The sequence below is a fragment of the Salvelinus alpinus genome, chromosome 14 (genome assembly GCF_045679555.1).
Source record: "Salvelinus alpinus chromosome 14, SLU_Salpinus.1, whole genome shotgun sequence".
Taxonomy (NCBI): domain Eukaryota; kingdom Metazoa; phylum Chordata; class Actinopteri; order Salmoniformes; family Salmonidae; genus Salvelinus; species Salvelinus alpinus.
In genome coordinates, this window is record NC_092099.1 from 15,691,290 (window position 1) to 15,713,902 (window position 22,613).

A 22,613-nucleotide genomic window follows, 5' to 3' on the forward strand; every position below is an offset into this window, starting at 1 on the left:
ACACTTTTTTTTATTTGAACTATTTCATGTCAATTATGTACCAAATGCCATGCAAAATGTACGTTAAAAAAAATCTACTGGAGCTCATTCGCTTGATCCCTTTCTACTGCAGTTTTCTGCCTCCCTCATTGTTGAACCTTTGACCCACATTGCTATTTAACAATTGCTTCTGGTGCTATCCTTAAGATATGGAAGGCGGTGCAGGTCCTCCCCCTTCACAAATGCTGGAATCCTTCTGACCTAGATAACTACTGCCCAATTTCTAGTCTATCTTGCCTTGCAAAAATATTAGAATCACTGGCAATCTCTCAGCTAAGAACGTCAAGAACGATATTCTTAATGTTCACCATTCTGTCTTTAGACCAGGACATAGGATCGATTCAGCAGCTACGCCGTCTTAAATGATGTGTTAAATTGCTGAGATCCTAGGACTCACTGTAGTGCTATATTTATAGACCTATTCAAGGCCTTTGATGCTGTCCACCATCCCCTACTCATTCAGAGGTTGTCTGAAATAGGCCTCGACCAGGCGTCTTGCAAGTGTGCTTTCTGACGGTGTCAAGTTACCTTAGCGATACTAAAGTTGTCCCGCAAGGGTTGATTTTGGGACCTGTCCTCTTCACTATTTATACAGTGCATTCGGAAAGTATTCAGACCCCTTGACCTTTTCCACATTTTGTTACGTTACAGCCTTATTCTAAAATGAATTCAATTATAGTTTTTCCTCTTCAATCTACACACTATACCCCATAATGACAAAGCAAAAACAGGTTTTTAGAAATGTTTGCACATTTATACATTTTTTTTACACAGAAATACCTTATTTACATATGTATTCAGACCGTTTGCTATGAGACTCTAAATTGAGCTCAGGTGCAACCTGTTTCCATTGATCATCCTTGAGATGTTTCTACAACTTGATTGGAGTCCACCTGTTGTAAATTCAAGTGATTGGACATGATTTGGAAAGGCACACACCTGACTATATAAGGTCCCACAGCTGACAGTGAATGTCAGAGGAAAAACCAAGCCATGAGGTTGAAGGAATTGTCCGTAGAGCTCCGAGACAGGATTGTGTCGAGGCACAGATATGGGGCAGAGTACCAAAAAATGTATGCAGCATTGAAGGTCCCCAAGAACACAGTGGCCTCCATCATTCTTAAATGGAAGAAGTTTAGAACCACCAAGACTCTTCCTAGAGCTGGTCGCCTGGCCAAACTGAGAAATCGGGGGAGAAGGGCCTTGGTTAGGGAGGTGACCAAGAACCCAATGGTCACTCTGACAGAGCTCCTCTATGGAGATGGGAGAACCTTCCAGAATGACAACCATCTCTGCAGCACTCCACCAATCAGACCTTTATGGTAGAGTGGCCAGACGGAAGCCACTCAGTAAAAGGCACGACAGCCCGCTTGGAGTTTGCCAAAAGTTTTAAGTTCCTCGGTGTACACATCACGGACAAACTGAATTGGTCCACCCACACAGACAGCGTTGTGAAGAAGGCGCAGCAGCTCCTCTTCAACCTCAGGAGGCTGAAGAAATTCGGCTTGTCACCAAAAGCACTCACAAACTTCTACAGATGCACCATCGAGAGCATCCTGTCGGGCTGTATCACTGCCTGGTACGGCAACTGCTCCGCCCACAACCGTAAGGCTCTCCAGAGGGTAGTGAGGTCTGCACAACGCATCACCGGGGGTAAACTACCTGCCCTCCAGGACACCTACAGCACCCGATGTCACAGGAAGGCCATAAAGATCATCAAGGACAACAACCACCCAAGCCACTGCCTGTTCACCCCGCTATCATCCAGAAGGCGAGGTCAGTACAGGTGCATCAAAGCAGGGACCGAGAGACTGAAAAACAGCTTCTATCTCAAGGCCATCAGACTGTTAAACAGCCACCACTAACATTTAGCGGCCGCTGCCAACATACTGACTCAACTCCAGCCACTTTAATAATGGGAATTGATGGAAATTATGTAAAAATGTACCACTAGCCACTTTAAACAATGCCACTTAATATAATGTTTACATACCCTACATTACTCATCTCATATGTATATGTATATACTGTACTCTATATCATCTACTGCATCTTGCCATCTTTATGTAATACATGTATCACTAGCCACTTTAAACTATGCCACTTTATGTTTACATACCCTACATTACTCATCTCATATGTATATACTGTACTCTATACCATCTACTGCATCTTGCCTGTGCCGTTCTGTACCATCACTCATTCATATATCTTTATGTACATATTCTTTATCCCTTTACACTTGTGTGTATAAGGTAGTAGTTGTGGAATTGTTAGGTTAGATTACTTGTTGGTTATTACTGCATTGTCGGAACTAGAAGCACAAGCATTTCGCTACACTCGCATTAACATCTGCTAACCATGTGTATGTGACAAATAAAATTTTATTTTATTTGATTTGAAAAGGCACAAAAAGAAACAAGATTTTCTGGTCTGATGAAACCAAGATTGAACTCTTTGGCCTGAATGCCAAGCGTCACATCTGGAGGAAACCTGGCACCATCCCTACGGTGAAGCCTGGTGTTGCAGCATCATGCCGTGAGGGTGTTTTTCAGCGACAAGGACTGGGAGACTAGTCAGGATCGAGGGAAAGATGAACAGAGCAAAGTACAGCGAGATCTTTGATGAAAACCTGCTCCTCAGGCTGGGGTGAAGATTTGTCTTGCAACTGGACCTTAAGCACAAAGCCAAGACACCGCAGTAGTGGCTTCAGGACAAGTCTCTGAATGCCCATGAGTGGCCCAGCCACAGCCCAGACTTGAACACGACCGAACATCTCTGGAGAGACCTGAAAATAGTTGTGCAGCGACGCTCTCCGTCCAACCCGACATAGCTTGAGAGGATCTGTAGAGAAGAATGGGAGAAACTCCCCAAATACAGGTGTGCCAAGCTTGTAGCGTCATACCCAAGAAGACTCGAGGCTGTAATCACCGGCAAAAGTGGTTCATGTAAATGTGTAAATGTTATGTAAATGGATTATATACATTTTATATAAATTAGCAAACATTTCTAAAAACCTGTTTTTGCTTTGTAAATCATTCTTTAGTTTTAACGCCCCCCTTGTTTTCGTATAATTTACAAACTTCATTAAATGTTGATTCCTTGGTGCCAATAGGGCAGTTTAAAACACTGATGAGGGATGAATTCACTGAGGTTTGCAGGTGTTTTGGTGGTTTATTTGTGTTTAGATCTGATGTGTCTGATTCTTGTTTGCTGTTTTGTTGATTAACCACCCATGACTGTGTTTGTTCGTGACACAGACATGCTTGTTGCATTCATCCATTTTCAGTCCTGTGGCCTTCACCAACTGATATTCCAAGTGAATATTTGATAATTTAAATGAAATGATTTAACACAATACAACAAGTATTTAATAAGGCCTTATTTTGAGGGCCTAGTTTTACCCAATAAGGTGGTCTGAAACTCGTGTTTTACAGACCTGCAAGTCACATTATGATGGCTTGCAAAATGATGTGTAATTCCTATTAGAATCCAGCCAGAGTGTGGATATTCAACATTTTGAATTTGTATTCAGCCACAACCTGCATTCAGAATGACTGTTCAGCCAAACCCCCCCCCCCCCAACCATTTCGGTAACAGGTGAAATAAGTCCATGTAACAGATTGGAATAGTTTAGAAAAATGTATGTTATTTATATTTGAGTTGCATAACATTAATTAATTAATTAATCAATCAAAACATAGATATTGAAACAAATAATTCTAAAAGTCAACCTTCCTAGAGCATGCTGGGAAATATGATAATGATAGGTGTGGTTTTGGTTAAACACTGGTTTTTAACACAAACACTGGGTTTCTTTTAAACCAATGAGTGTTAATTTAACAGCTGAAAAAACACTAGAAATGTTACACTGAAAAATCAATACTAGATAAAACTCGCCAATTTGCTGTTTAGCTCTCTCTCTCTCTCTCTCTCTCTCTCTCTCTCTCAATTCAATTCAATTCAAGGGGCTTTATTGCATAGGAAACATATGTTAACGCAAGTGAAGTAGATAATAAACAAAAGTGAAGTAAACAATCTCTTTCTCTCTCTCGTTCTCTCGGTCTCTCGGTCTCTCTCTCTGTCTCCCTCTCTCTTCATCTCTATTTTCTTTCGGTGAGTCACCTCTTCCTATTCTTACCCCTCTATTTCTATCTCAATATCCCTCTCACTGCCTGCTGAAATCCTGTTGACTCATTACACCAAATCTGGTTTAAATTGACTCTATTGGGAGTTATCTTAACCCTAGAGAGAGTGATACGCTCCCTGGAGTTAGTATTGATAACTGGAGTTCATTGGGAAGGAGTACTTTTAACTCAATGAAAGGGAAACGTCACGATTTTTCACCGTCATATTCATCATCTTCAGCATCAGCCCAATATCATGAAAATGGTGCGTTTCTATGTTTTGTAGTAAAAAAAGACAGAGAAAGATAAGCGTTTTCAACGACATCATCAACCAGTTAGCAGACAATTACTAATGCCAAATTCACACGATGAACACCGATGATGTCATTATAAACACGTATCTCCTATCTTTTTTTTACAACAAAACATAGAAATGCACCATTTTCACATGTAGATGTTGGGGTGGTGCTGGAGATGAGGAATATGAAGTAGAACATTTTTGAAGTTTCCCTTTAAGAGTAACCAGAGACAGGGAGTTAAATATAAAAAAATAATTCCCAGCATGCTCTTGTAACACACGGGATATGAACTCAGGTCTCCCAGGGGAGCAACCAATGTCTTAGACAGAGAGGAAATGTCCTTTTGCGCTGAGGGCAGACACTGGTTTTGAAGTTCACAGGAGGGTCTTCTTCGTCACGCAACCTTGTCTGACACATTCACCCCCCATTCACCCCCCTTTGACCCCTCCCCCACGAGAGCCCGCCCCACATTTGGCGCCAATGTAACACTCTGGATATGAACCAGTGTCTCCCATGGAAGCAACCACCGTCTTAGACCATTAGACTAAGAAGAAAATGCCTTTTGGACTGACCGTGACCGACTCATGTCCACTGCACTCTGTTGCGGGTTCATTTAAAACATTTTTCAAGATCTGTGTTTTCTCTTATACATTGACTGTTTCTTTTTATCTGATGCTACACTAAAATAAGATCAGAAACATACATTTTTCTAAACTAATCCAATCTGTAAGTGGTTGGATTCATAGCAACTGTTAGTGAGATAGTTGTTACAGTTTGACGTAGGTAGTCTCCCTCCATGTACTGTATTGTCTTCCCTACTCTGACAGGTGTTCTGAATGCAAGTTAGGGGTGATGTAAAAGTGCCGGATATCTTCCTGTAAGATGGCTTCCAACAGAAATTGGATATCTTTTTGCAAAACGCCATAATGTGAAACATTCAGAAATATTCAAATACGGATTTACATCATTATTACTCAAAGGAAGTCAACTGAAAGAAAAATGCACTGTGCTGCAGAAAAGTGTCAAATGGCAAGGGAGCTGATTAAAAATGACACTGAAATGAGTAAAATGGCAATTGGAGTTAAATTTAAGAAACTCTCAGAGTTTAATATTTACTCCATTTAGTGTCATTTTAACTAAAAAAAAAAAATAAACATGACCAAAATAGTGTTACATTTGACTCCATAGGAGTTGAATTAACTCATGCGATTTTACTATGTGGGTGTCATCTTATTTTTGTATTCATCCATCCACTAACTGATTCACTAGGAGTGGGATCATTTGCTCGGTTTAACAAACTCCTTTACTATAAGCTTTTGGTGCCAAGTTGGCACCCGTTCAAAACTCAATCTCAACCCCAGTTGGCCAACCTCTCCTATGTCTCTGGGTAGCATACACAAGGGCACGGCCCAGGCTGCTGTGTATTAACAACCATACTGTAAGTGAATGCATCCCAAATGGCACTCTATTCCCTACATAGTGCCCTATAGGCCCTGGTCAACAGTAGTGCACTATATAGGGCATACTGTGCCATTTGGGATACAGGCAGTGCGAGCAGGCTGGCACAGAGGTAATGATCCATCTTAGACAGCAGCAGCCATTCTGGCATCTCCTGTCCTGGCTGTGTGTGTGTCTCTGTAGTGGCTCCCATGCAGTCTGGGTCCCATGTGTGTGTTTATCAAACTAATTAAACCACGACCAATTAACAGGCAACCATGCAGAGAGCACAATTAGACCTAAGACCCATACCATCCATCCTTCTCTCTCCCTTTCATACCATCCCTTCTCTTTCTTTTCCCTCATACCATCCTTCGCTCTCTTTTCCCTCGTACCATCCTTCTCTCTCTTTTCCCTCGTACCATCCCTTCTCTCTCTTTTCCCTCATACCATCCCTTCTCCCTCTTTTCCCTCGTACCATCCTTTTCTCTCTTTTCCCTCATACCATCCCTTCTCTCTCTTTTCCCTCGTACCCTCCTTCTCTCTCTTTTCCCTCGTACCATCCTTCTCTCTCTTTTCCCTCGTACCATCCTTCTTTCTCTTTTCCCTCATACCATCCCTTCTCTCTCTTTTCCCTCGTACCATCCTTCTCTCTCTTTTCCCTCGTACCATCCCTTCTCTCTCTTTTCCCTCGTACCATCCTTCTCTCTCTTTTCCCTCGTACCATCCTTCTCTCTCTTTTCCCTCATACCATCCTTCTCTCTCTTTTCCCTCGTACCATCCTTCTCTCTCTTTTCCCTCGTACCATCCTTCTCTCTCTTTTCCCTCGTACCATCCTTCTCTCTCTTTTCCCTCATACCATCCTTCTCTCTCTTTTCCCTCGTACCCTCCCTTCTCTCTCTTTTCCCTCGTACCATCCCTTCTCTCTCTTTTCCCTCATACCATCCTTCTCTCTCTTTTCCCTCGTACCCTCCCTTCTCTCTCTTTTCCCTCGTACCATCCCTTCTCTCTCTTTTCCCTCATACCATCCCTTCTCTCTCATTTCCCTCGTACCCTCCTTCTCTCTCTTTTCCCTCGTACCATCCTTCTCTCTCTTTTCCCTCGTACCATCCCTTCTCTCTCTTTTCCCTCGTACGCTCCCTTCTCTCTCTTTTCTCCTTTCATTCCCTCCCTCTTCTCTTCTCCTCCTTCATAAAACCAAATGCAGACCCCTTGGCATGGTGTCGCTGGTTGGAGCAACAGTCCCAGAATGTTTTCCTTAGTTGTGTTTCTTATGTCATTGTTCCGAGTTTTGTCACACCTTTCAGTGGCATGTAACATGTTCAGTGGCTGTCCAGTCATTACGGAGAGAGGGAGACTGGAGGGAAAGAAGGAGGAGTGGTAGACAGGGAGCCAGGGAAAGAGGGATGAGAAGAATGAGTTACGGTCCCCCCTCGCTTGTCACCCCCTTCTCCCTCATCAACCACCTCCTCCCTCCTGGGGAACGAATGGGAAATGGGACGGTCACAGATTGTTAATTCTGCCGATCCCCCGCCACCCACGAGCCCTGCTCAGCCGAACCCCCCCCCCCCCCCCCCACTCCCCCTCCCCCCCACCCCGCACAGCACGCCTGTCTGCATGCCTTGCACGCTCCCTCACTGGTGATAATGTGCATGGAGAATACACATGAAGGGAGCATAGAGGCTGACACAGCTAGACACACACTGAGTTTCAAAGGTAGGCATACACACACACAAACACAAAAGAGGCCATTCTTGCTAATGTTCTTGAAATGTGCTTGTTTAAAGGCTTTTGGGATTGTGATTACCTGCAGTATTGATTTTGATTAGAAGTGCCTCCCTAACTAGAGAGAAAAAAGAGATGCCCAGCCAATCTCAATTCAAGTGGACAGCCACAGCTGTACTTAATATATTGGCTGGGCCTGGAAACAGATCTTTCACCATCTACTCTTCATCTTCTGAACATGGATGAATGCACATGGAAGGCCCTGTCCACTCGATTTTACTCCGAATTGCTCAAGCTTGTTGCTGTGGTGTTCGCAACAGCATGTTTGACAAGCACGGTGCATGCATGTTTAGCTGTTTTATATCACACTGTTTATCGTGTCTGGGACTAAAATTAGAGGTCCCATGACCTTGTCCTTGTTTGAGGTGTGTGTGTGTGTGTGTGTGTGTGTGTGTGTGTGTGTGTGTGTGTGTGTGTGTGTGTGTGTGTGTGTGTGTGTGTGTGTGTGTGTGTGTGTGTGTGTGTGTGTGTGTGTGTGTGTGTGTGTGTGTGTGTGTGTGTGTGTGTGTGTGTGTGTGTGTGTGTGTGTGTGTGTGTGTGTCTGTGTGAGGTGGCTGAAAAAGCAGTAGCACACCTCCTGTGGTACAGATGTAACTGTCCTGACACCTTGTGTTGTCCCCTTATGTAGTCAACCAGAACCCTGCCTCTACAGCCACACACCTCTGTTCTACTGCAGATAGAGAGCAGGGCATCAGACATACTGTACTGGCTGAACACTGGTTGGGTTGGCTTCGTTCATTAGTGTGTGTATGGGGGGGGGGGGGGGGGGGGTTGTGTAGAAACAAACATAATCAAATAGCACTTTGGTTTCCACTGGGATGTGGGAAATTGTTTTTGGCTATCATTTGCTTTGCTTTGAGAGGTAATTGTTCTGGAAACATGATTGCTCTGGAGATATGATTCTTATAGAGATATAATTGTTCTGCAGATATAAATGTTATGTCCATCCCCACCACTAAATAGGGAATAGGGCGCAATTTGGGAGGCAGGCAGTGTGTCTCGAAGTGGCCTGATATCCTCTCTTGGGGTCCCCTCATTACTCCATCCTTCAGGCATGTTCTTTTTGACACAGAGAGATAACTTCCACAACAATAACAACCCACTGGGCAAAAACTGTGTGAATCAACATTGTTTCAACGTCATTTAAAAAAATATACAATTGTGATGACGTTGAATCAACGTGTAAAACTGATTGGATTTGCGAAAAGTCATCAACGTCAGGGAATCTAGTCTTTTTTTCACCCAACTTTGAACCTAAATCCAATTACATTTTTTTTCTGTTCGTTTCACGTTGAGTTCACGTAGTTGAAAACTCAAACCAAATGTAAGTCAAAACTAAACGTTGAACTGAAATCCGTGCCCAGTGGGAAAGCTGTCTGACTCGCTAATTCACCCCCCCCCACCCCCACCCCCCCTACACACACACACACTCCACCCCTCCTGTTTCTCCAATCATATGAGTCATTGTTTAAGAGAGCTACTCTGGGAGGTTAGGCATGTTATCTGGGGAAAGAGATGACAGAATGGGTGTAAGTGTGGTTTCACAAGACTACTAATGTACTTGATTCACTTCACTCCGGAATTCAGTGTTTAATAAAGGAATGTTACTGACCTAGAGAGTTCATTTCATTCCATATTTTATTACACCTACCCAGGAGAAATTATGTTTCAGTGCCCTGCAGCCTACCACTATTATATCATTTATAAATATTCAGCTGGTTTCAGTGGTGGTTGGTGCCGTTTAAGATGAGAGAGGACAATACTTTTTTAAATGTTATTTATTTATTTATTTCTACTACAGCATATTGGATGACTGTCATTCATATTTCGCTCACCCTGCTCAATGTAACGTCGATAGGTTTAGGCTACTACATGATTCTCTAATTTTCCCTATACCCATCATGAGGTTGCTACAACCTAGTCTATGACTGTAAGTTCAGAACGTAGGTGCACACAGGTCGAGAGAAAAATTTGAGTAATAAAGGTGGCAGACCTTTAATACCGCCTTGCACACTCTTGCCTGCACACTCTTTCATAGCAGCCACATACAAACAGCATGATCACTTTGCTCGTATAATTCCTATTCACATCTATATGCTCTCCTCCTCTCACCTTTTCCCATCGCTTGTGGACTTCAGTGCAAAACACATCAGCTGTCTGTGACCAGGAAAAAATCTTTCCAAGCCAAACCTTCATATCATAACCAATAACCCCTACACATAGCCTACATCGTTGTGGTCACCATATTAGCTAACGTCATAGTCAACATAGCTACTAGAACTAACGTGTTAGTAAACTCGATACAATCTTGCAGTGCAGTGTACAGTCAGCAAGCATTTACACCGGCGGGCCACAGATGCAATAATTTCATAAAAATAAAAGCTTACCTTGACTTGGAAGAGTTACAGCGTTGGATAGCCATAGCCATCTAGCTAAAATAGCATCTCTCTCTGTTTCAGACGGGTGTTTGAGTAGGTTAAACTAGGTAGCTGCATTTGCTAGCCCAGTGAAAGTGAAAAGAATATAACAAAATATAGCTATCTCTCTCTCTCTCTCTCTCTCTCTCTCTCTCTCTCTCTCTCTCTCTCTCTCTCTCTCTCTCTCTCTCTCTCTCTCTCTCTCTCTCTCTCTCTCTCTCTCTCTCTCTCTCTTGCTTCTCCTTTATTTTTGAAGAAATTAATTTGTTCAAAACGGTTCAACTATTGTCTTTCTCTCTCTCTGAGTTAACTACTCACCACATTTGATGCACGGCCATTCAAGCTAGCTGTAGCTTATCCCTTCAGTATTAGATTGATTTTCTTATCCTTTGATTGGGTGGACAACATTTCAGTTCATGCTGCCAGACCTCTGATAGGTTAGAGGATGTCCTCCGGAAGTTGGGCCTCCTAGGATTTGTACTGAAGTCAATGTACCAAGAGGAGGACAGAAGCTAGCTGTCCTCCGGCTACACCATGGTGCTACGCTACAGAGTGCTGTTGAGGCTACTGTAGACCTTCATTGCGAAACAATTATTTGGTGACGTGAATATATTTAGTATAGTTTTATCTAAAAAAGCGTAACCTTTTTAACGATTCACTGTTTTTATATTTATGAAATTCACTGAGGAGGATAGTCCTCCCCTTCCTCCTCTGAGGAGTCTCCACTGGTTGGTTCTGTGTTTTTCATGTTTTATCCTGCTCATACAGTCAGTGCTAGACATGGTCCTGTCCTATGCCAATGCATCCTACTGTGTGTGTGTATTTTTCAGTGTCTGCCAATGCGTGCAAATGTGCGTATGGGTGTGTGCGCGCTAGACATTGTCCTGTGCTATGCCAATGCATTCTACTTCCTGGTTGTTTCCTTGACTCTGTGATGTCATCAGCCTGGGACGGCCTGGTGTGGACTGCTATAGCCAGCATGAAAGTGGAGCCGCTGTCCTCCAGCTACAGTTCCTCATCAACGAGGTAAGGCTAATTCTATTCTATTCAAGGTAAGATTCCCTCCCTGATACCTTCATATAACAATCTTCTCAGTAGTCTACAAGCAGTGTTTCCCCATTTCCAGTCCTCGGGTGTCCCCGACAGCACACATTTTTGTTGTTACCCCTGACAAACTCACCTGATTCAACTCATTGAGGGCTTGATGATTAGTTGACACGTTGATTCAGTTGTGCTTGTCCCGGTCTACAGCAAAAATGGGAAACACTGGTCGACAGGCCTCTTCTTGCCTCTCATCTGAAAATATAGTATGAGTGACGGCAATATGGCCAACAAACATGAAGTGCACCTCCAGTTCACCCGACTGAGAACACATCATCTGTAATAGGAGCTAAGAGTTCTACCAGTCCTCTTCATACTTTGAATGTAGCTCTTTTCTAAATCTTGTTCTGGGAAGATACATTCACAGTTCACAGACCCCCTATTGATTTCAAACCTTGACTCGACACTCTTTTAGCATGGTTATGACTAATGGTAGCACTGGGAGATGGAGGGGTGGATGGGTGGTGGGAGCTGGGGGATATGGAGGGGTGTTTGGTGGGGGAAGATGGGGCTTTATGAGGGGTGGATGGGTGGGGAGGGAGATGGGGTTTGTGGACGGGTGGAGAGGTACATGGGTGGGGGAGATGGGAGGGGTGGATGAGTGGGGGGAGATGGAGGGTCCTGCAGAGAGGAATGGCTGTCATTGGCTATGACCTCTTGACATCTCTCCTCTCTCAACCCACACACTCTCGCTCCAACAAGATCTCATCGTTTCCCTTCCAAATTCGCCGTATTGTGGGTGAACGTCTGTTTTTGACACATTAATTCTGTGCAGTTACAGGGTTAATTCCACGTGTTTACAGGGTTAAAACAGAAAAAAACTCAAAGGTTAACAGTTTAGGCATTCATTCTGAGTGGTTTATGTTAGGGGAGGGCTTAAAACAAAATAATTAAAAAACGACTGGCTATTACCATCAAGTATTGTCACGGAGCATTTTGAACTGTGGTGGCTCAGTGGTCTGAACAACACACTTCGACTACGAGCATCACGAGTTCGTCTCGCTCCACTCACTGTCACTTTCCGTAATACGCCCCCCTTAGTAATTGTGTGTGTGTGTGTGGTGGGGTGGGGGGGTAAGCACAGCTGCAGCAGTGTGTGATATTAGTTCTTCATGTGTGTGAGGGGGTGGCTAATTACTGTGACAAGAAGGAAGGAAGGGGGTCATTAATGTCCTTATCTTGTGTGTAGGGAGAGAGTGATATAGGAAAGAGGGGAGAGATACAGAGAGAAAGAGGAGAGATATTGATAGATGTTAGTTGGCTTTTTTCATGCCCATTCATGTGAAGCAAGAAGCATATTTTCCCTTCAGAATGTGGATAATATAATCACTATGTGTAGTGTAGGGATGTGCATGGTTATTTGAATATTCAAATATCCGAACAGACATTAGTATTCAAATACTTGTGAGTATTAGTTTTTGTGAGGAAAAAAATAGGAATTTTAGGCATATTCTACCACTGAAATGTATTTTTCTAAATGAAATTAAAATATCTTGTTGTTTATGTTGGCCAATCAAAGCAGCAAAGAGGTTCAATGTGTAGCGAGTGGAGTGAGAGTTCACAAAATATGGAATAAAAGGACAGAATTAAAAGTTAGGGAAAAAAAAAAGGATTAGGCTACATCGAGCAACCAACGGGTTAGATGACTAAACTCAACACCACGATTTACGAGCTACAGTCCGCCCACACTAGTCGCTTCTCAACTCCACCGTCAATCGTAGAGTTGAGTTTTATTGGCTACCAACAGATAGGCTGTTGTTTAATCTGAATGGGGTTGGGGAGAAAGTGCAGCATGTGGCCTCAAAGCCTAGCTAGTTTAGCAATAGAGCTCCAGCCTCTCTCCCTTACACAGCAGTGATCAGATTAAAAACGTAAGTAACAAAAAATACACAAGTATTTCGAATATCCGTCAAATATTAATGATGCTAATCGAATAGTGAAATTATTTCGAAACCCCCATAGTTTAGTGTACTGATGAAAACAAACACAACTACCGAAAGCAGAGTAGAATGTTTTATTCAAAACCAATGTAAAAAAATTCTGATGTACTGTATACTCCACACATCAAATCAATGTCTGATAATCACATTTCCTCGTATGTATATACTAGTTCCACACAGGTAATACTGTGTACCGTACATTGACACAGACATGTACACAAATACAGTCCCTTTAGAAAGTATTCATACCCCTTGACTTATTAAACGTGTTGTGTTACAGCCTGAATTCAAAATGGATTAAATATATATTTCCTCTCACCCATCTACACACAATACCCCATAATGACAAGTTGAAAACACAGAGATATCTCATTTAAATACAGAAATATCTCATTTACATAAGTATTCACACCCCTGGGTCAATACAATAATTAGGTTTGGCGCGATTACAGCTGTGAGTCTTTAAAAGCTTTGCACACCTGGATTGTACAATATTTTTAAAACTCTTCAAGCTTTGTCAAGTTGGTTGTTGATCATTGCTAGACAGCCATTTTCATGTCTTGCCATAGATTCTCAAGTCAATTTAAGTCAAAACTGTAACTAGGCCACTCAGGAACATTGAATGTCATCTTGGTAAGCAACTCTAGTGTATATTTGGCCAGGTGTTTTAGGCTATTGTTCTGCTGAAAGGTGAACTTGTCTCCCATTGTTACGTCCGTCGTTAGAATGAGACCAAGGTGCAGCGTGGTAGGCATACATTTTTCTTTTATTAAAAATGACACCAAAAAACAACAAATTATAAATGAACGTAAAGTACTGCAGGGCTAACAGCAACTGTGCAAAAACAAGATCCCACAACTGAAGGTGGGAAAAAGGGCTGCCTAAGTATGATCCCCAATCAGAGACAATGATAGACAGCTGCCTCTGATTCGGAACCATACCCGGCCAACAAAGAAATATACAAACTAGAATGCCCACCCAAATCACACCCTGACCTAACCAAATAGAGAAATAAAAAGGCTCTCTAAGGTCAGGGCGTGACACCCATAGTCTGTTGGAAAGCAGACAGAGCCAGGTTTTCCTCTAGGACTTTGCCTGTGCTTAGCTCTATTCCATTTATTTTCATCCCCAAAAAACTCCCTAGTCCTTGCCAATGACAAGCACACCCATAACCTGATGCAGCCACCACCATGCTTGAAAATATTAAGAGTGGTACTCATTGATGTGCTGTGTTGGATTCGCCCCAAACATAACGCTTTGTATTCCGGACATAAAGTTCATTTTCTGCCACATTTTTTGAAGTTTTACTTAAGTGCCTTATTGCAAACAGGATGCATGTTTTGGAATATTTGTATTCTGTACAGGCTTCCTTTGTTTCACTATGTCATTTAGGTTAGTATTCTGGAGTAACTACAATGTTGTTGATCCATCCTCTGTTTTCTGCTATAATAGCCATTAAACTCTAACTGTTATAAAGTCACTATTGGCCTCATGGTGAAATACCCTGAGTGGTTTCTGGATGTCTGTATCTTTGTAGTTACTGGGTGTGTTGATACACCATCCAAAGTGTAATACATAACTTCACCATGTTGAAAGGGATTTTCAATGTATGCTTTTTCCTCCCCATCTACCAATAGGTGCATTTCTTTACGAGGCATTGGAAAACCTTCCTTGTCTTTGTGGTTGGACCTGTGTTTGAGATTCATTGCGCAACTGAAGAGACCTTACAGATAATTGTATGTGTAGGGTACAGAGATGAGGTAGTCATTCAAAATCATGTTAGACACAATTATTGAACACAGAGTCCATGCAACTTATTATGTGACTTGTTAAGCACATTTGTACTCCTGAACTTATTTAGGCTTGTCATAACAAAGGGGTTGAATACTTATTGACTCAAGACATTTCAGCTTTTCATTTTTTTATTAATTTGTAGACATTTCTAAAAACATATTTCCACTTTGACATTATGGGGTATTGTGTGTAGGCCAGTGACACAAAATCTAAATGTAATCCATTTTAAATTCAGGTTGTAACACAACAAAATGTGGAAAAAGTCAAGGGGTGTGAATATTTTCTGAAGGCACTGTACCTGTTGACACAGACATGTACACAAATACAGGATATGGACATTTATTTTCTCTGTCTCTCTCTGACTCAAACTCTCACACTGCGCTCTTGTGTGGCTCAGTTGGCAGAGCATGGCCCTTGCAACGCCATTATTGTGGGTTCGATTCCTGGGGCCAAGCATGCTTCAAATATATGCACACATGACTGTAAGTTGCTTCGGATAAAAGCTTCTGCTAAATGGCTTATATTATTATATTCTACGCTCTCAGGGAAAAACACTGACCTCTCTTATCCTCCAGTGACTCACAGCACTGATCTTGACACAGTTCTGATGGCTCTGATGCGGTGGTGTGTGGGTTGTTTAGTATGGAATACTGATGTTAGACACACATACAGCCCAGCTAGCCTCCCCTTGACATTCAACAGGCTGATTAGCTGCTGGGGCCCTGGAGGGCCACTCCTGACCTGCATGCCTCTGCCTCCCTCACACACCCAGTCAATAATAAGCCTCTGGCTAATGAGAGCCCAGCTACTTTACATTCAAATACAGCTCTCAGCGAACACAGACACTGGGTCAGGGTACTTGGGGATGCTGTATTATTGGTGTAGTGGACAAACATGGATATTGTTTTCACTCTTTATTAATATGCCCATGCCCTTGTTATTGCCCTGATTTGTTGCATGCCAGAGCCCTGCTGTCATTCACCTCTGCTGTCATTCACCTTTATTGTCATTCAGCTTTGCATTGGGTCACCTCTCATAATTATAGCCACAGTGTCCCTGTTCAGGTTTGATCCCATAAAGCTGGACTTATTCACTCCAGAGGACAAATGCTTGTTCTTTATGTCAGAGTGCGACTAAAGGCTAATTAGATTGTTTGTTTGCTAATGTGAATGATTTGTTCCATGAATTATACATCTGATTAGTAAATGGGCTCGGCGGAGCAGTCCTCTGTAGCTCAGTTGGTAAAGCATAGCGTTTCCTATGCCAGGATAGTGGCTTTGATTCCCAAGATCACCCATATGTGAAGTGCATGACTGAAGTTGCTTTGGATAAAAGTGTCTGCTAAATGGCATATATTATTAGAATAGTTCTTTTTAATATGGATAGTACTGTAAGAGAGGTTGTCAGGGCATCTGTAGACCAGACTGTTGGATTTCAGGGGGAGCTGGAGCAGAGTAGAGTGGTCTAGAGGAGCCAAGTGAAGCAGAGCATCCAGGTAAACAGCCACCTGGGGAGATCAAGGATATTAACTTCTGACCAGGAACTAATGACATTTTAGAGGAGCAGAACAGGCATTATATGGATGAATGTGCAAACAGCTAATGGCAGACAGTTTTATGGCTTGGTTTTACCTGAACACATACAAATGCAGTCCTCTCTAACAATATGGTATAAATGAGGTGAGTGCTATTTATGACTTTACACAGTATCTCTGAACCTACGGTTCATTAATCGCTGCTCTCCTCCCCTTTATCGACCCCATCCTCCTTGCAACTAATAGCATCCTCGTTTCGTTCCTGCGCTCTGTTGCATGTCTTTGAAGAAAGGCGACAGAGAGCATGTTTCTGTAAACACAATAAGCGCGCTGTCTCCCTTCTGTCTACTAGCCTGGGTGACGGGATCGTGATTGACAAGCGCACACAAAGGATTACCACCCTGCTAGACACAGAGGAAGTTTGAGAGCGAACAACTGAGGACAGAAAGAAAGAGAGAGAGGTGTATATAGGCATAGATTGCATTTGGATTACTTGGATTCGTTCTGACATTTCAAGATTTATATATTTTTTATTTATACTTTTTTATTATTTGTGTACTTGCTTGACATTTTACTGCATTGTTAGGAGCAAGTAACATAAGCATTTTTCTGCACCCGCTATAACATATGGTAAACTTTGATATGGATTTGATTTGATTGTGAGAGAGTGAGAGAAAGTGAGAGGGTGAGAGAACGTGAGAGAGGCAGGGAAGCAAACAGAATGAAGGGCAATATCAGATCTCTTAATCTCCTGAAGGTGCTAGCTAATCATCGCTGTGTACTCCATCAGTCAAATTTGACATGGATTAGTTGAGCATATCCAAGTTAATGCTATTAGCCAGCCAACACAACCAGAGCTCACTGAAACAGGATAAGGGTTCACTGACACCAAAACAGACAGAGGGTGGAAAAACACAAGCAATTATATCGTTCATTATTTTCCAGGCTGCTTAATTATTTTGTGGAGATTAATTTATTGTGGTTTATACCAACCTCCTATCCCTCATATGCTAATATGGTGTTATGAAGTAGCTGCCATGTTTTTAACTGAGATGGAGGAGGAACCAGGAAGATACACAGCAAAGGTTGAGCTCTCACATTTAAAGGGATACTACAGGATTTTGGCAATGGGGCCCCTTTATCTACTTCTCCTGAGTCAGATGAACTCGTGGATATCATTATGTCTCTGTGTCCGGTATGAAGGAAGTTGGAGGTAGTTTCCTGAGACGATACTAACTAGCGTTAGCGTAATGACTGGGAGTCTATGGGTATCTGCTGCTTTCTAAGAGTATACTGCTTAGTTAGAAGAACACTTACTTTCACTTAGCTCCAAAATGTGAAAATCATTGATATTCCAAACCAGAGCACCTCAAACTAACGCTTCAGCTAATTGGGTAGAACATGATGTACCTGACATTGAAAACAGGGAGATATACATGCATATGGAAGACGCGCACACACACACACACACACACACACACACACACACACACACACACACACACACACACACACACACACACACACACACACACACACACACACACACACACACACACACACACACACACACACACACACACACACACACACACACACACACACTACAACTGAAGACATTCATGAAAAGATGTTTACCCAGATGGGAATCTCAGTGGAATAGTGCCTGTATGCATGTTCCATGGGGATATGATGTTCTATGAGATGTGGAGTAATTTCCTCCCATGATTGAGCCCTTAATCTGGAGCTAATCCCCCCGTGGTTCCCCTGGGTCCCATCCTCCCCGCAGCCTTCCCCCAGCACCAGTTACTGCACCGTACTGGGAATTCATGTAATCACTCACTCATAATCCCCCTTCACACAGAGAGGAAAGAAATTAAATGTATTTCATAATCTTGCATAATTGTGTCAGATGCTCAGTTCAATTCTGAGGGGAGATGTTAAGAGAAAGATACTAACATGACTTGTGAAGTCTCCACCCCCTAAACGTAAACGGAATTCGAAAGATGTGGGCACCTGTGAGATCGTGCTTTGTCCAAATGATCATTGACGGAAAATCAGCATACCGGAACAAAATTCCTCATTAGTCGTCACAAATCCACAGTCTGTTGACAGACATTACTACCATTTATGTTACGTGCGTCTGTTTACAAGAGATGACTTATTTCATAAAAATGACACTATACATCCTGTTGGACAGCCTCCTGGAACTCTGTAGTTCCTTGACTCTCTTTACAATATGTTTCTCAGACATTAAATGCATTTTTTTTTTAAACATCCACCATATTCAGGTGATCGTTTACTACAGAGTATGTTAATGCTATTTCAGACACATACATCCACAGGGATATAGGAACAAGTCTGATTCAACACCTCATTCAACATCCCCTCAGTAAAAAATGACAGCGAGTAAGGGAGAGACCCCTCTCCTCTCAGTTCTCATTTCTGCATCCCAAATGGCAGCCTAATGTACTACATGGGGAATAGGGTGCCATTTGGGACCAAGTCATTGCTCGGTTCAAATCCCCGAGCTGACAAGGTACAAATCTGTCGTTCTGCCCCTGAACAGGCAGTTAACCCACTGTTCCTAGGCCGTCATTGAAAATAAGAATTTGTTCTTAACTGACTTGCCTAGTTAAATAAAGGTAAAAAAATAAAAAAATAAAAAAATGGTGTCCTGTTCACTCAATTTCACAGGTCTGAACTATGGCCCCAATATCTGTGTGTGTGTGTGTGCGCTGCCTGTGTGCGATTGTTGGTTTGTCCGTGTGTGTGTACACGTTGTAGACTCACAAATAATGATTCTCTGTGTCATAGGCCTGCATTTCCAAGTAATAAATGTCAGTCTCTGTGTCTTGGGACCTCATTTCTCACCTGTATGTTTCTGCACATGCAGCTCCTGTCTCCAGAGACTTATACAGATGCATTCTGATGGTGTCTGCTCGCTGTACTTGGGCATGACCGCTGATTAGGCTTACTGTCAACACATGCATTCACACATACAGACACATACGCTTTACAATGCATATTCACACCCACACACATACAGGGAACTGCCAAAATAAAGGAAACACTTGGGTAAATGAGGGATTCAAATTGAAATTGAAAGCAGGTGGTTCCACACAGCTGCGGTTCCTGAGTTAATTAAGCAATTAACATCTCATCATGCTTCGGGTCATGTATTAAAATGCACAGTTGCCCATTTTTTTGGCTACCATGGCTAGAAGAAGAGATCTCTCTCTTTCTCCACTTCCTTTATGGAAAGATCACATGATTTCACGTGACATTTCCACATGTGAAATCATGTAAAACCATGTGTTTTTGGAACACTTAACATGTGGATTTTCACGTGATCACATAACTTTCACATGTGGATTCACATTTCCGAGACTTCACAGGTGATGCCCTGCAAGAAAAAATGAGTTGTTATGGTACAGTTGAAGTCAGAAGTTTACATACACTTAGGTTGGAGTCATTAAAACTCGTTTTTCAACCACTCCACAAATTTCTTGTTAACAAACTATAGTTTTGGCAAGTTGGTTAGGACATCTACTTTGTGCATGACACAAGTAATTTTTCCAACAATTGTTAACAGACAGATTATTTCACTTATAATTCACTGTATCATAATTCCAGTGGGTCAGAAGTTTACATACACTAAGTTGACTGTGCCTTTAAACAGCTTGGAAAATTCCAGAAAATTATGTCATGGCTTTAGAAGCTTCTGATAGGCTAATTGACATCATTTGAGTCAATTGGAGGTGTACCTGTGCGTGTATTTCAAGACATACAGTGGGGCAAAAAAGTATTTAGTCAGCCACCAATTGTGCAAGTTCTCCCACTTAAAAAGATGAGCGAGGCCTGTAATTTTCATCATAGGCACACTTCAACTATGACAGACAAAATGAGGAAAAAAAATCCAGAAAATCACATTGTAGGATTTTTTATGAATTTATTTGCAAATTATGGTGGAAAATAAGTATTTGGTCACCTACAAACAAGCAAGATTTCTGGCTCTCACAGACCTGTAACTTCTTCTTTAAGAGGCTCCTCTGTCCTCCACTCGTTACCTGTATTAATGGCACCTGTTTGAACTTGTTATCAGTATAAAAGACACCTGTCCACAACCTCAAACAGTCACACTCTAAACTCCACTATGGCCAAGACCAAAGAGCTGTCAAAGGACACCAGAAACAAATTGTAGACCTGCACCAGGCTGGGAAGACTGAATCTGCAATAGGTAAGCAGCTTGGTTTGAAGAAATCAACTGTGGGAGCAATTATTAGGAAATGGAAGACATACAAGACCACTGATAATCTCCCTCGATCTGGGGCTCCACGCAAGATCTCACCCCGTGGGGTCAAAATGATCACAAGAACGGTGAGAAAAAATCCCAGAACCACACGGGGGGACCTAGTGAATGACCTGCAGAGAGCTGGGACCAAAGTAACAAAGCCTACCAACAGTAACACACTACGCCGCCAGGGACTCAAATCCTGCAGTGCCAGACGTGTCCCCCTGCTTAAGCCAGTACATGTCCAGGCCCGTCTGAAGTTTGCTAGAGAGCATTTGGATGATCCAGAAGAAGATTGGGAGAATGTCATATGGTCAGATGAAACCAAAATATAACTTTTTGGGTAAAAACTCAACTCGTCGTGTTTGGAGGACAAAGAATGCTGAGTTGCATCCAAAGAACACCATACCTACTGTGAAGCATGGGGGTGGAAACATCATGCTTTGGGGCTGTTTTTCTGCAAAGGGACCAGGACGACTGATCCGTGTAAAGGACAGAATGAATGGGGCCATGTATCGTGAGATTTTGAGTGAAAACCTCCTTCCATCAGCAAGGGCATTGAAGATGAAACGTGGCTGGGTCTTTCAGCATGACAATGATCCCAAACACACCACCCGGGCAACGAAGGAGTGGCTTCGTAAGAAGCATTTCAAGGTCCTGGAGTGGCCTAGCCAGTCTCCAGATCTCAACCCCATAGAAAATCTTTGGAGGGAGTTGAAAGTCCGTGTTGCCCAGCAACAGCCCTAAAACATCACTGCTCTAGAGGAGATCTGCATGGAGGAATGGGCCAAAATACCAGCAACAGTGTGTGAAAACCTTGTGAAGAATTACAGAAAACGTTTGACCTCTGTCATTGCCAACAAAGGGTATATAACAAAATATTCAGATAAACTTTTGTTATTGACCAAATACTTATTTTCCACCATAATTTGCATATAAATTCATTAAAAATCCTACAATGTGATTTTCTGGATTTTTTTTCTAATTTTGTCTGTCATAGTTGAAGTGTACCTATAATGAAAATTACAGGCCTCTCTCATCTTTTTAAGTGGGAGAACTTGCACAATTGGTGGCTGACTAAATACTTTTTTGCCCCACTGTACCTTCAAACTCAGTGCCTCTTTGCTTGACATCATGGGAAAATCAAATGAAATCAGCCAAGACCTCAAAAAAAAAATGGTAGACCTCCACAAGTATGGTTCATCCTTGGGAGCAATTTCCAAACGCCTGAAGGTACCACGTTCATCTGTACAAACAACAGTACGCAAGTATAAACACCATGGGACCAAGCAGCCGTCATATCGCTCAGGAAGGAGACGCATTCTGCCTCCTTGAGATGAACGTACTTTGGTTTTGAAAAGTGCGAATAAATCCCAGAACAACAGCAAAGGACCTTGTGAAGATGCTGGAGGAAACAGGTACAAAAGTATTCTATATCCACAGTAAAACGAGTCCTATCTCGACAAAAACTTAAAGGCCGCTCAGCAAGGAAGAAGCCACTGCTCCAAAACTGCCATAAAAAAGCCAAACTACGGTTTGCAATTGCACATGGGGACAAAGATCGTTCTTTTTGGAGAAATGTCCTTTGGTCTGACGAAACAAAAATAGAACTGTTTTGTCATAATGACCATTGTTATGTTTGGAGGAAAAAGGGGGAGGCTTGCAAGCCGAAGGACACCATACCAGCCGTGAAGCACGGGAGTGGCAGCATCATGTTGTGGGGGTGCTTTGCTGCAGGAGGGACTGGTGCACTTCAAAAAATAGATGGCATCATGAGGCAGGAAAATTATGTGGATATATTGAAGCAACATCTCAAGACATCAGTCAGGAAGTTAAAGCTTGGTCG

At 42.4% G+C, this 22,613-nt stretch overlaps 1 protein-coding gene across 12 annotated transcripts in view; it reads left to right on the forward strand.

The window, feature by feature from the left end:
* The window catches only part of stxbp5l (syntaxin binding protein 5L), a 232,412-nt gene that overhangs the window by 92,800 nt on the left and 116,999 nt on the right, over positions 1–22,613 (forward strand). For all 12 annotated transcript variants that reach the window (XM_071340638.1, XM_071340642.1, XM_071340639.1 and 9 more), the window contains exon 3: positions 11,049–11,130. In XM_071340638.1, coding sequence (XP_071196739.1) covers positions 11,049–11,130 — 82 coding nt within the window. The remainder of the gene's footprint in view (positions 1–11,048; positions 11,131–22,613) is intronic.